The following is a 14,611-nucleotide window of genomic DNA, read 5'->3' as shown; positions in this document are numbered from 1 at the left end:
CACAAGCATTTGTAAAATCGGCCGGTGATGCTGACACCTGTATTTCGTTTTTCGGACTTTTCTAGCTTTTAACAGTTTGGCATGCACCTTCAATGTCTGCAGTATAGTCGAACCAGGATATATCGACTCTCGTGGGCAGCGTCATGCTGAGTAAAAACAATGTATGACACATGCAAAGTGATACGGATGCAATGCTGAAATGGAAATTTTCGAGAATATGACTAAACTAAATGCGGTGGCAATGCGCACTTAGTGCTGCCACTGCACCTAGTCTGGCTGTTGCAAGATTGTAATCCTAGCTCATTTTAAGAAGTTTTAGCATAACACGTTCCATTACCGTTCACTGCATCCATGGTGAGCCATCTGTGCATGCTGTGAGGAGTGTACACCACCCATTGCGTTGGTCCTCCCCGGCTCACTGTGGTAGCAGATCACTGTAGTGGATTGTGCTGTGCTAAAACTGTATAATAACTCTATTCATTCTAAACATCGATATTCTTTTCAAACATTGTTACTAAGAGCGCCAAAGGATGGTGCATGGTAACATATCGTTTGCTGTATATGAGTTTCAAAATAAAAAAAAGCACAACTTGTACATCAGAAAATATGGTATACACCTGCGTTAAACGCCCACTTTTCTGTGCCAAAATCACTTTTGGCTGCCCCAAAAGCTGTTCGAAAAGTGGTTCCAAAAGTTGCTCCAAAGTGACCTTGTCCAGTTGCATCACTGCATGATTACCAACCATCTCAAGTACTACCAGCGACAGCAGCAGCCAACAGGCCCAGTGTGGCCATATGCGTGCCAAGATTATCGTTGGTCATCAGTGCTGTCTGGCTCTGTGGCGCAATTGAATCGTAGCTGCTTTCGGACCCTTATTTTTATTCCCAGGCTATTTTACATTCAGCCATGTGTTTTCTCCAAAACAGCACCTCTAATTTATTTATATAGTTAATGCAAAATGCAATATATTTTGTCCTGTTTACACACTTTTCAGGGCGTTAGTGCCTTCTCACACACTGACAGCGCAGAGCGGCCACGTGCTCATGGCCGGTGTTCGCGTCTTATGACTTGTGTTCATGGTCATTGTGGGGATGACAGTGTTTGAGGTTTGTTCGAGGCAGCAGTGCAACTTTCACCTTCAGTTGGGTGATATGCTTGGTTAACTGATGAATGATGACATGATCAGTGTGCTGAAGCACTTGCACACTGTGCAGACATTTTGCAGGTGATGTGTGCAAACATTGTGGCATCTGTCGTCATTGCAGAGGAGGAAGAGGAGGATGACGATGAAGATGACGAAGAGGACGAGAAGGAGGAATCAACTACTACCAAGGCCAAGAAACCTTCCAAGGACAGCGGAAACAAAGGGCAACAGACTAAGCGCAAAGCAGATGATGGTCCCATAGAACAGATAAGCAAGAAATCCAAGCAAGGAGGTGCACGGGGGACTTCCAGTCAGCCATGATTTGGGTCATGAGTCATCGGGGTCACACGGGTGTGACACATTCACTTATGGCAGTCATGCAGCACACATATTCAGTCAGATGCCACTCCCCCACTTTTTTTTTACCACTGTGATTGTAGAGATTGGTGTACTATCACTTCCCCTCATTATTCTTGTTTCTCATTAATCTTTCCTGTTTTTAAATAAAAAACTACATTATGTGTAGTAGTACTTGTTCTTTCTTACCTGCTTCCATACCGTAGGGGAAAAAGGCACTAGAATGTGGTATTTATGACTGCCTTTACTGTAAAAGGCATTGCCTTTTGCATTTAAAGTCTGGAAATGTGACCACACACTGAGGATATCGGGGATTTTTTAAAAATATTCGTTGTATACTTGCCTTATATTTTCAATGCTTGAAAAGCCATGTACTCACTACAACAGGTTGTAGTCATACACGTGTTTGTAACTATGCACAGCTTGTGCACCCTGGAAGAGATATTTCGGTGTAGGTACAGTTAAGCTCCTGATTAGTTTCGAAACTGGTGCCACAAATTTGGGTTTATTGTTAGTGGTGACTCTCTTTTGTCAATGATTTAAAATTTGGGAATGACGTGTTAATCAGATAAGCAGCATGTAATGTCCTTACACAGAAGGTAGGCCACTGAGTTGCCTTCAGGATAGCTAAAATGTAATGGACGGCTACTGAGCCAGAGGTTCAATCCTGGATGCAGTGGCTGTGTTTTGATGGAGGTGAAACACAAGGCACCTGTGTGCTGTGCGATTTGAGCGCATGAATGAACCCCGTGTGGTATAAATTAATCCGGAGCCCTCTACTATGGCTCATAGCCCAAGGGTTGCTTCACGACGTTAAACCCCACAATTTACAATTCCATTTTTGTTTTTGTATTAGTTATTTAGTAGATAGACATGTAGTATGTCTCGCAATGGGGTGTGAACAATGGCTCCTGTTGCCTCAATGTCATCATGCGGCCGCTGCGGTGGCTGAATGGTTGTGCTCGGCTGCGGACCCAGAAGGCGCGGGTTCGATCCCGGCCGCAGCGGTCGGAATTTCAATGGAGGCGAAATTCTAGAGGCCTGTGTACTGTGCGGTATCAGCGCACGTTAAAGAACTCTTAAACCAAGCCAAATGTTATTATGCCAATTGCACTATGTGCATCATCGTTCACAACTTTCTAGGATGGCGAGTATGTGTGAAATCCTACTTTTTTTTTTTTCGGATTTTCAGCATCGCTGCTCATTGCTTAATGTAGTGTAGGGCTCTGAATATTTTTATTTCTAGAAGCTGTGCATTTCAGGCTTAAAGACAAACAGTTGGCTAGAAACTTTGTTTAGTAATCTCATTTGAGTTAATCCTTGTTCTCCTGTGTGACTAATCACTTGAAATGGAAGTTTTGGGCCTGTAGCAGTTGAATGTGAGATGCCTAAGCAGGGTTATTCTGGTGACAGTCCAATTTCAATACTGCAATGAAAGAACAAAAGAAGCGTGTAGGACTGTGACTGAAGAAAATTGCTGTTAAAAGGAATAAATTTGAAAATGGGGCAAGCAGAGTGTCTAGTTTTGTAGTATAAATCTTACTTTGCACATTTGGGTCTAGATCAAAGCCATGCAATGCATTTCTGTGCATCACTTTGGAATTTCTTGATGTAAACCTTCTATTTTGCTTTATCTAGATGGCATCCCACAGTCAGTCTTCATGGATATAGGTGAGAAAATTCAGTTACAAATTATTACATGTAACAAAAGGCTGAATTAACAGATGCCAAACAGGTTGCACCCTTTTTAACTAAGTTGTTGAAGGTATTGCTCAAATCTGACCTAATACCGGAGGTCTGGAGGATAACCCATTTAGTACTGGTATATAAAAAGAGAGACTGACTAGATTATGCCAACTATCGACCAGTGTCAATTACTAGTACATGTTGTAAACTTATATATGGCAGAACTTTTGAAGTCAACATGGTTTTCAAAAAGGCATGTCTACGACCACACAGCTTTTTCTGAGAGTATATGAGGTTGCCCACGTGCTTGATATGTCTGGTCAAATGTTATTAATTTCAGTAAGGCCTTCGTTAAGGGGCCTCACAAAAACTGATTCATAGGCTAGAATTGCCCTGCCCTCATTCATTGTCCGATGGATCAGATTGTGTCTGAAAAACGGAACAGTTCGTTGGAATAAAAAAAATTCGCATCAAGTATGCTTCCAGTCACTTCTGGAGCTCCCCAGGGCAGTGTGCTGAGGCCACTTTTCTGATATATGTAAATGATTTAGTTTATGCTGTGTGCAAAGATGTCTCTATTAGGTTATTTGCACTTCATTGTGTTGTTTTCAAAGAAATATTGTCCGATGATAGTCGTATTGATTTGCAAAGAACACTTATCAGTATCAGTCAGTGGAGCGCGTGTTGGGGCATGGTCCTAATTGCTGACAAAGGACAGCTTCTACGAGTAAGTAGGAAGAAGTGTCCTTGTACTTTTAGATATTTTCTCCATGACATACCTGTTTCTGAAATAGCCGAACACAAATATTTAGGTGTCACGTTTACGAATGGGCTAACTTGGTCTGATCACAGATATTTCAAAATCTGTGCTACGTAAGGTCTGGTTTCTGAAGAGAAAAATAAAAATTTGCCAATAACTACTGTGTGGGATCCTCACCTAAAGAAAAATGTTTAGCAGTTAAAAAATATTCACAGGAAAGCTGTCAGATTTATTTTTTCAAAATGTAGAAGATTCTCCAACTGCACTGATAAAACTTAACAATATTCCCACACTAGACACACAGAAAGATTAGCAGACTTTCATTCTTGCGTGACTCTTTGACAGGTATATTGAAAGTTGTTCTCCGTAAGCAAGTGAAGCCCCTCAGTTCCAGGACTACAAGACACAGCCATAAATAGTCCCAACACTAATTTTCACTACGGACTAGTGTTTTCGAGTCAACAAATTTTGCGTCTAAGGTAGAGCTTCTTTTCTTGGTTGGTTAGAATTTGATGCTGTTTTACAATGCTTTTTGTAATTTACTGTGTTGGTAGTTTTTTTGTTTCCGTAACACTATTTTTGTCGTGATGTTGAAGTCATTCTTTTATTGTCCCTCCTGCTAGGGTCAGAAAATGGCCTGCAGTATATAGTAAATAATAAATAGTCAGGCGCTCTTGCAGCGGCGGGTCTGTAAGGTGGCCACTTTCCATCTTGTTTGCAGATGAATACGACAAGTTGTTCCTGTATGTGGGCAATCTCCCAGAGGGCTGCACAGTTGAGGAAGTGAAAGCCCTGTCCCCCGACATAATCGGTGTGCGGACGAATGTCAAACGCGAAAAATTGTAAGCACTTTGGATAACTTTTTTTTTTTCATTTTGTCATCACATTTGTCTCGTTCCTGGTTTTTGTCACTGGCTTGTGCAAACAAGGTGGAAAGTGGAGGCATGTTACTCTCTTTCTCATAAATGTTGAGCAGGCAGTTGATCTATGTACTTTGCAGGAAGCAAACAAACTTTAGCAGGAGAGCATTGCATGAGGAATGGTTTTAAACGTCCTTAACTCAACCCCTGCTAGAAGAAAGGGCCAAATATACCAGGTGTTTCCGGGATGTCTGCCACTAAATTTTAAAAGGAGATCTTGGCTGGTCATTAGCAATAAAAGCATGTTTTTATAATTTTGGTAATGTGATTAGCCTCACCGCTGTTGCCCAAGATTGTGGCCATTTCTCTTGTTTCGAAAACTGCATGCCTAGGGTGTGCTCACAGTGACGTCCATCAAACGCGTCACTCTGTGGCGCACGTGCCACGTTGCCTTCTCCGACCCTCGCCTTGGCTGGAGCAACAAGGAGCGGTGAGCATTGCAGTGCGGGTGGTCCGGACAGAGACTGTCACATGGCAGCTGCGCTACGGGTAGATGCAGTTTGATTCGGGAACATCGCTCTGTGCTCACCAATTTCAAATTGTGCAAGGAATGGCTAAAATTCGTTAAGCGACAGCAGCGAGACTAATTGTGTTTTAGAAATTCGAACTGAAATGCTGTGGTGATCTGGTTAATCCAGTCGGACCATTCTGATAAATTTGCGTTTCCCTGCTTCTTTCTGCCCCAAAAGTGGCAAATTATATGTTGCACCAGCTACAGCGAAACCCACTTATAACATTACTAGTTATTACAATATGTTGGATATAACAATGATCAGGTGTGGCACCGTCAGCTTTGCCTTATGTTGTATGGTAAAATAAACCGGTTATAGCAGTGCTGTCATAGCGCAATATCAGTTATAACAACCTGGTCAGTGAGAGTCAACCTTGAAAGAAACAAAAACATGGAGATGCTATAACAGCACCAGCCAAACCACGCTTTTACAGCACAAATGTGCGCGCGTGTGGAGCCGACTGACATACCGAGCCAACGTAGCGACGCTGCGACAGCAAAAGAATCCATGACGCTCACTTGACGACGTCGGGCGCACCGAGGATCCTCGCATATCACTGCGGTGCAAGGAGAAAAAACGATGGATGTGTTCCCCCTTGCTAAAGGCTCAGGGAAAGAAGAAAGTAGGGAGCCATAGTGGAGCAGTCCATGAATAATGTTTCTCCGCTCCGGTACATTTTTTTATTTTTGCATTGTGCATGAGGGCTGGCAGCGAGAGAGGCGAGAGCGCGTGGTTTGTTCATCTTCCCCTGTTCTTCAGTAACTTCCCGGATTGCACTCGTCCCGAAGGCAGGTGAGCTGCTCGATTGCTGCACTGGCCACGCACGTCATGCGTATTGCAGACGGTGCGGTGCACGCTCGTGGGCCAGTGTGGTTGTTTGCTTGTCAGCTGTGTCAGCGGTCACCATTCCCTCGATTTTGCAAGCGCCTTGGATTCCCTGTCATGAATTGTTTCCGTAATGCGGGCTTAATACCAGTGACACGGAGGCTTGCGAAGCTTCTGCCAGTGCAGCGATGACGGTGCTTTGGTCAGCAGTGAACGCTGATCGTGGAGTGTCGAGTCAAAGAATTCATTCACACTGTCAATGCAGTCATATGGCTGGTGTGGCAAGTGACCGTCCTAATAGCCTGGCGCAAACCGGAATTCTGTGCTGCAGAGTTATCCAAGTACCTCAGACGTGCGTGCAACGGTAGGCAGGACGACGAACGTACGGCCACATCTCAAGTTAGTCAGACCACATAGTTCCGATTTCGCTTTTCTGAGCTTCGCGCAAGCCCGTTTCAGTGAGCTAGCAGAGCCCAGCTGCGCACCGTTTCTGGCACTGATTGCCATGAGCGCTTTCGTCCGTGTGGTTCTTTCTCTTCGTTTGTTCCAGTGCATCGAAACTGCATGCTCATCACCTGCCGTTCGCTGTTTGTGCAGTAGAGCCTCCTCACTTGCGACGCTGCGGCTTGTGAGGAGTGTGATGTAGTGGCGGTGAAGTTCCAGCGGTACTGCAATGCATCGTAAAGGTTGCCATGGAGGCCCTTACCACCTTTTTAGCAGCTCTGCTTTGACGATCCCGACAGTGTGCATGCATTTCTGCAATTATGAAAATGTGAAAAATAATCGTCGCCGCCCCGCCATTCTCATCTCAAAGGAAGCAGCCATTGCCCACTCTATCACCAGGTAAACATACCGTGATGCAAGTGGTTCCTGTTATCCCTGAAGTTCAAATTAATGAGCTTTTACAGGCATTATAACAATCAAGCCTCTGCAGGCCTTTCCTCATTAATGCTCCAAAGTTTGCCATGTTTTCTTTTAGTGGTGCGACACTGTTATAACAATTATCAGTTATAACAATGGTATTTTCATGGCACTTCAATATTGTTACAGCTCAACTCTGTTTATTGCGGTCCAAAATGCGTGTGAACTGCTCCAAAGGAAGCAGATACTAGTGAAAAAAAAAAAAAAAACTTGTGGAGCAGCGCGCATTTTTGGCTGGTAATCTACCATTACATTGTTGTGGCTGACAGCCCCGAGTGTGGGGCCAGCGGCAAAATGTAGCTGTCAGTAAAGCTTGCCACATGCGCACAACCAATGAAGCTTGATGCCACAGTGACTGTGGCTGCGTGTGCACAAAAGTTCTTAGCTGAGCTCTTTGTAGAAGCACTCACCATGGACACATGTTAGTAATTTGCTTCCAGTGCTTGTGAGTAGAAATAGCTTTTCAATGCTCTAGACTGTCATGACTGCGCATGTGCAATTCCTGATTCATTAGCGTTCTTGGTTTGGGGTCTTATTGGCGTGCTTTTACTGAAAAGCAGTACTCTCTTGCTTTGCTTGGCCCAGTTTACCTTGCATGAGGTGCAATTAGTACTTCAAAACCTTGTTCATTCGGGCTTAAAGGGACAATGAAATGGTATTTATTGAGGCTGGGAAAAGTGCACAAGTGATTGGGATTTCTTCACTTGTCATCATGCTGCCAAAATTTTTAAAGGGACAGTGCGGAGAAAATTTTTTTTTGTTAGCAAAATCTAATAGTTCGGCATTTCATGCCTTTGTTGCCGCTTGTCCGGGAGCGAAGGATAAATTTATTTCAAAGAAATTTGGATTCGAAGTTGAAAAAAGCTTTTCCTGCCGCTCCGATTCAAACTCAAGAACTGTTATGACGTCACGGAGAACTCCTGTGATGCCATAGGACGGAGTGATGTGAAACGTGACGTAAACGCAGACTCCGTGATTTCTGGTGGCTACTGGTGCGGTCTAGCAGCTGCCGAAATGAAGGCTACCGCTGCCGCATGTTGAAGGCATCTGTCGGGGGTCGCTACTGTCGCTTCGTTTACGTTTGCACCGTCGTCTTGCCTGCGTTACGATGGATACCGTTCCCGAACCCGACGACGTAGTTCTCGCATAAACTCCGGCCTGCATTTCAGCGACCTCAGCACCACAGAGCGTGCGATCCTTTTGAGGGAGCTCGGTTAGGTTAGGCGCCGGCGGGTCGTTTTCCCCTTCCGCCGTGAGCAGCCGTTGCAAACTAAATATCATAACCCCAGTGCAGGAAGTCGCGAGGTGCCAGGGCAAGGTCGGCGCGTTGCGCCCATCGGAGGCTGGCCGGGGCTTTGGGGCCAACGGATTGATTCCTTGAACGGCGCGGTTGCACGGTGGGTGCTCAAGGGCGGTCGCATTTAAAGTTGGCGGCTTAAAACTAAATCCGACGCACGACGCTTCAATGGCTTCCGCTAGATCCAACAGGTCTACTGGATCAGGCGCTTTCGCCCACTTGCATGTACCTTCAGATGTATGCTGTGAATGGATTAAATTGGCCGAGAGCTCGAAAAGAACAGCTCCGCCCAACTGCTGAAGCTATTGAATTACGTCACAACGCGCACCTCGCCGCAGAGCCGAATCGGTCTGGCTGGGCCGGTGGCGGCTGGCACACTCGGCGCGAAATAGAGACATGCTCCAAGTCTCTGCCAGTGCGGTCAGAGTGCGCTGAAGCCGCCGAACGCGTTGGCGGTCAAGCGCAGTTGTAGTATAGAGGGTCTCACTTTGGCCGCCGTTACGCTGGAGCATAAACTCTCCTTAACAGAGCCTGCGCTTAACCGCGAACCAACGTATTCGGTGGCGGCATCTATGGGAGCCACTGAAACCCCCTGCCCACTCACTGAATAAAAAAAGAAAAATCTTGTGCCAAGACTCTGGAATCGAACCAGGGCTTTTGGCGTTTGAGGCGGAGACGCTACCACTCCGCCACGACGGCTCATGGTACAACGATCAATAAAGGCGCATCTAGTGAATGCACTCTTCCAACGCAGAAATCTTCGCACTTTCGCTACGTATATTCTGGCCTAACAGAGCTAGGCTGTTAGCAATTTTTTTTAACTGCCTTGTACCTTGTCTCCCGTCCCTAATAAACGATTTCTGTTAAGTAGTTTGAAGTTGACTGGCACAGCCGGCAATGTTTTGTCGGGCGAGCGTACGAAGACACAAGTGCTCTTTACACTGCGAACTTCCTTGTACGATCACCAACCATCGTGCCATTGTAGTTTTTCATCGACCGTGTCGATCATCTGACCAGCCTTAACAGGCTCCTTCAAAGGTTAACTAGCACTTGAAGCAGCACTTGGAGTTCGTCTGCTGTTCGGCGGTTGTATATTGAGGCGCGTCAAAAACAACCACGGGGCACGCAAAGCTCATAGACGCGATGCGCCATAACAAATCGAAACTCTCCTGGCCGCCTGTGGCACCGCCAAGAATCTGTTTTCTTTGCTTCCAACATTCAGGTTGTCTTTTGTCTGCCTTCCTTGTGTGATAAAAGTGCACTATCGGTTTTAAAACAAAACTTCAATATTGAACCATGCAACCTTCCTTTGTCAGCCTCGGAGATTCGCTTGCACTTGCGAGATTGGCCTGTGGCGGCGATACCTGTATTTTGGTTCTTGCTATTTTCTACCTTACAAGAGCTTTGTTCTCAGTAAGAGCGGTGTATTTGTGATCAGGAGCTGGTATTCTGTCGATACAAGCCTACTTCAATTTCTCCTCAGTGTCCCTTTAAGCTAACTTCAGTATACCAAAGATATAGGCGATTAAAAATGGTACTCTTCACCCCCCCCCCCCTTGTGGAACTCGTACATGCCTACGCAATCCTGTCCATGTCGCTTGGGTGCGCCCAGATTGCTTACTGTACACCATCGTGATAGGTGCAGCTGAGAACGCCGATGGTGAGGTGTTGCCCTAATCTGTTCTGAGTAGTAATGTTTAAAAATTAGTTGTAAATTGTAGGTTCCATGCAGTTTATTTGGAATGCTTGCAAAGACTATCTCTGCAGGCTTGTTGCATTGGAATATGAACACCGAAATCATTTCAGGGTCCCTTTAAGGGGAAATGGAAAAACGTCTGCATAATCTGAAAGACGGAATTAATGAATGTTTCCCAAAAACTGTTAGCATTGTAGAAAACTTATTTTGTGAAAATGTGGGCCATGGTCACCTGTTTCCGAGATGAAAACTGCCTGGCTACAATTTTTCGTAGTTCTGTTGATGATTCGCTGCATGCTCTTTGCCGAGAGTGTCTAAACAAAACTACTTCAAAATTGCAAAAGCCTTTGCAGCCTCCCAACGGTGCGATGTAATAATGGAGTCTCCCACAAGTTCGTCGTTGCACGCAAGGCTCCACTACACTAACTGCTAACAGTGCATGTTCTGTGCACAGGTAGAATGGAAGAACCATGTGGGTGATAGGTAGGGAAACGTTGCTGGATTGGCAAGATGCCTTCAGAGACAAGCAGCATGGCAATCACTATCTGAAACGGCGGGCAGCTGTGTGGATAGCTGTGTTTTTGGCTGTCCAGCATGCCGATATGTGATGGATAGCGGCCGTCGCAGCGTGCTGGTGTGAAGGTCAGAAAAGTGAAACGGAAACTACGCAGCCAGGCTCCCATTACGCACGAGTCTAAGGTGCGTAGGCAATATTGTACCGTGCTAGTCAGGCTTGAGGGTTATTATGACAGGCGTGCGAAACATTCTACCATGCTACTCAGGCTGGAGCAGGGGTATTATGACGATCTCATCCTTTGCCGCCACGGTGGCTCAGTGGTTATGGCACTCGCCTGCTGACCTGAAAGACAGGTTCGATCCCGGCCATGAAGGTCGAATTTCTATGGAGGCGAAATCTAGAGGCTCATGTATTGTGCGATGTTGGAGCATGTTCAAGGACCCCAGGTGGTCGAAATTTCCGGAGCCCTTCACTGCAGTGTTCCTCATGGCCTAGGCTGCTTTGGTACGTAAAATCCCCATAAGCTAAACTAAACTCATCCTTTGCAGGTCAAAGCCTAACGAGCTCTCGTCGGGAGCCCATCCAAATTAATCTATGCGAACCCAGCTGCGTCCGAATTAATGGGCATCTGACACTAGTCTTAGATTGGCTGGGGCCATGCTGGCATTCGAAGTTATCCTGATTTCTGATTTGAAAAAATTTTACTCTACTATTAATGTAACTCGTAGTTAAAGTCCAGACTTTAGTTGGTGCCTAATCACATTTACGAGCTGTAGATGACAGTTTGTGGCTTCAAGAAGTTTTGTGCATATATATATGCACCACTAATGTTAATCAGGCTTATACTGGTCATTGCACTGTTAAACTGTACGGAAGTAAATGCGGAAATGGAGTTTTAATTTAGTCTCCTGTGAAGGGAACACATTCTTTTTTAGTGTGTAGAATTTTCACTTCTAGAGATCGACTCAAAGTGCAATGCGCTTACGTATTACACTTTTGGCACTAAATGTTTGTAAGCATCATCAGTCTTTGCGTACTGCCATATGAAAACATTGTGAATACGGTTTCGCGACCAAGTGACTTCACTGTAAAACAGTGTCCAAAGCATGCCTTTGGTCACTGGCTGAGAGGGCCAAAAAGCAGAGCACGAACGATGGGGCAAACTCTGTTGGAAAATGGGAATTTGAACCTTGCCCATGCCCTTTCCAAGCTTGATAAACTTGAAAAACTGACAAAAAGCATAAAAAAATGGTTCTGATGAATATGTTTTTTCTGCAGGGTTTAAAGGGGTGGAGACACCAAATGTTTGGTTGGCGCGTTCTTTGTTTCATACGTTGCATATTGCCCCAGGACGCGTGACACATGCTGTGCAATTTATGTAAGTGTGGTAAATAATTTTTTATTGCATTATTTACACTGAGCGATTTCGGTTTCGGTTTCTGAGCGCCGGGGTGTGCTGCAACATCATGATCAAGGAAGAGCAGCAAACCGCGGATGCCAACGCGGTTTCAGCATTCTCTTTCGCTTTGCCAAGCCGATACCGATGCTCGGCGGACGTCTGTGTCGGTGGCCCGTAGCTGACCCTGGTCACATTACAGCGACACGATGCCTCACTTTTCCTACCGACCAATACCCGTCTGTCTTCACTTCGCGCAGCCGCGCTGTGAGACTGCTCAGGGTCCCGTGGCTGCTGATCACGATATATGCTGCTTGTTTAGCAGACAGTCCATGTATACGCTAAATGAATGCTTCCAGACCATTGTACAGGGTTCAGAATTAACCGCACGTGTACGTAACTCCTCCAGGAATGCGCCCATGACGACGACTGCATCTCGGCGCTACTTTTGTTTACATATCTGCATCTGTATACAGGCAGCAATTGTGCGTTAGTTCGGCAGGAATTGCTAGCTGCGTTCCACTTAGGTTAAGCAAGCTCATCTCTTTTGCGCCGGTTGCGCAATTACTTGTTTGTGCAGTGCGATAACTTTGCAAGAATCGCCGAAGAATGCGAGCGCCAGCCTGGGGAATGCTTCATAGCCAGGTTGTTGACAACGCATAGGACCGGCGTTTCTGACTAGTTGTAACTGCTTTTTTGATTTTTCCGATGTGTCCAATACTTGAATTTAAATTGGTTGATCTAGAGGTATGTTTGGCACCCATTTGAGATAAACAAAATGGTTTAATTTGTTGCCCTGAAGCGACGCCGACGACTGCAGCTGCCGCCACAGGCGCCTGCAGCATAGACCAACAGGCTGGGTCACACCGCCTAGCAGCGGCGCTTCCCACTTGATGTATTTGCGTCCTAAGATGTAAACAATCCTTGGTTTAAGGTCACTGTTGTCAAAACTACGCTCGATGACCATATGTATCTGCTAAAACTTGTAAACTCTCTCTCCACAATCGCCGACATTACACATACGAACCCAGCAGACTCGCTAGGCCTATTCATATTGCAGGTGAGCCGAAGGGTGAACATATGAAATGTAGTCGCTCGTTTCGCTTATTCGTATTTCGGAGAAGGTGCAAACAAGAGAGTCATCATCTCATCGACGTGGAAGTTTCGCTCGGCCGCCGATTGAGGTGCTGGCTGGTGCGTCAGCGACGGCATGTATGCCGATCAGCACACCGACTGCTGAGTCGCCGAAGCAGCACCTCGCTGATGTCGCGCGTCGCCGTTCATAGTACGTCTTGTTACTGTGTTGTGATGTCACTGCTATTCGCTGATATCGTTCCCAGGGCTCTACGTCACCCCGTATAGCGCTAGCGATGGGCCTCCATCATGAGAAAGGGCACTTAGGGACTCTTTGGAGCTCAATTAAAATATACTTTAAGCGCTTGTTGCGTCCAATACTTCGCTGTGGGTGACCTTACATACAGAGGAAGCCCATACCAAGCTTACTATAGCCTCAAAGTTTGATGTCCCAACCCCTTTAAAGGGGCTGTGAAACACTGCTTGAAGGGATGCCGGCTATACTTCAGGTGAATTCTTTGTCAGAGATGGTGACTCAAAAAGAATTGCAGTAATCGGTGCGTAGGAACGGGACTTATTCAATGAACAAATTTCAAATTAGAAGCAAACAAAATGCTGCCCTCAACTCTATTTTCGCGGTGCTTCTCATTTCCATTCCACTTTCCCAGGGACGCCACTGGGTGGGACTAATCAAAACAGCCTACCTGAGCACGTCGCGGAAGTTTGCACACCATGGTTGCATGCTGTGTCAATGTGTTGAACAACTTTGGGCGGTTTATTGAAATGCCGTCTGTGGCCTTTTCGCTGTAAGTTGTTCTTGCTAAGGCTCGTAGTGTTGTTTCCATAGTTACAATAACCATGTGGACGCCCAGCTGGCCCAGCGATGCTTCATTGTCACGTCGCCGGTGCAAAGGGAACATTTATTAATGACGTTCCCTGACTTATCTGAACTCAGGCGCGTTATATTACGATGAAGTGGTGACCTGCGCGAGATATTAAATACTTATAGCATAGCGCGTACTGCTACCACGTACCGTGGCCCACCACAATGAATGCGCTGATTGGTCACGGTGAGCAAGGCGCATGTGCTGTTGACGGGAACGTGGCGCCATCTGGTGCCACCGCCTGGTCATCCTCCACAAGCTGACAATGTGCTCTCTTAAACGTGAAACAAATGGCTTTTTTCTTTGCGTCCTTCCTTGGGACCGAAATGAACGCTTGTAGAATGCAATGGCTTGATCCAAGCCGTTCTCAGATACATAGAGCCTTAAGTGCTGTGGGCTAGGTCATAGAAGTGTGCAGAGAGGTGCGGTCCTTCGGTGTAAAACAATAGCCTGAGCCTTTGGCGTTTTTTGTTTGTTTTACTTTCTTTGCAGGGCTTTTACATAAGGCAGACGTGTTGGTTTTGTTGATGTAATATAAAATGCAAAAACGTGACAATGTATAGTCATTTATTAACACTGTTTGTCCAATCATCAAGTTCCCACCCAATGATGTCATATCCA

General features: G+C 45.8%; 1 protein-coding gene across 1 annotated transcript in view; it reads left to right on the top strand.

The window, feature by feature from the left end:
- LOC144114669 (uncharacterized) overlaps positions 1-14,611 on the top strand; it is a 57,163-nt gene that overhangs the window by 16,865 nt on the left and 25,687 nt on the right. The window contains exons 5-7 of the mRNA XM_077648552.1: positions 1,267-1,437; positions 3,141-3,173; positions 4,670-4,790. Coding sequence (XP_077504678.1) covers positions 1,267-1,437; positions 3,141-3,173; positions 4,670-4,790 — 325 coding nt within the window. The remainder of the gene's footprint in view (positions 1-1,266; positions 1,438-3,140; positions 3,174-4,669; positions 4,791-14,611) is intronic.

This window comes from Amblyomma americanum, chromosome 1 (genome assembly GCF_052857255.1).
Source record: "Amblyomma americanum isolate KBUSLIRL-KWMA chromosome 1, ASM5285725v1, whole genome shotgun sequence".
NCBI classification, from domain to species: Eukaryota; Metazoa; Arthropoda; class Arachnida; order Ixodida; family Ixodidae; genus Amblyomma; species Amblyomma americanum.
The sequence above is the reverse complement of the archived record's forward strand: the minus strand, read 5'-3'. Positions and strand labels throughout refer to the sequence as shown.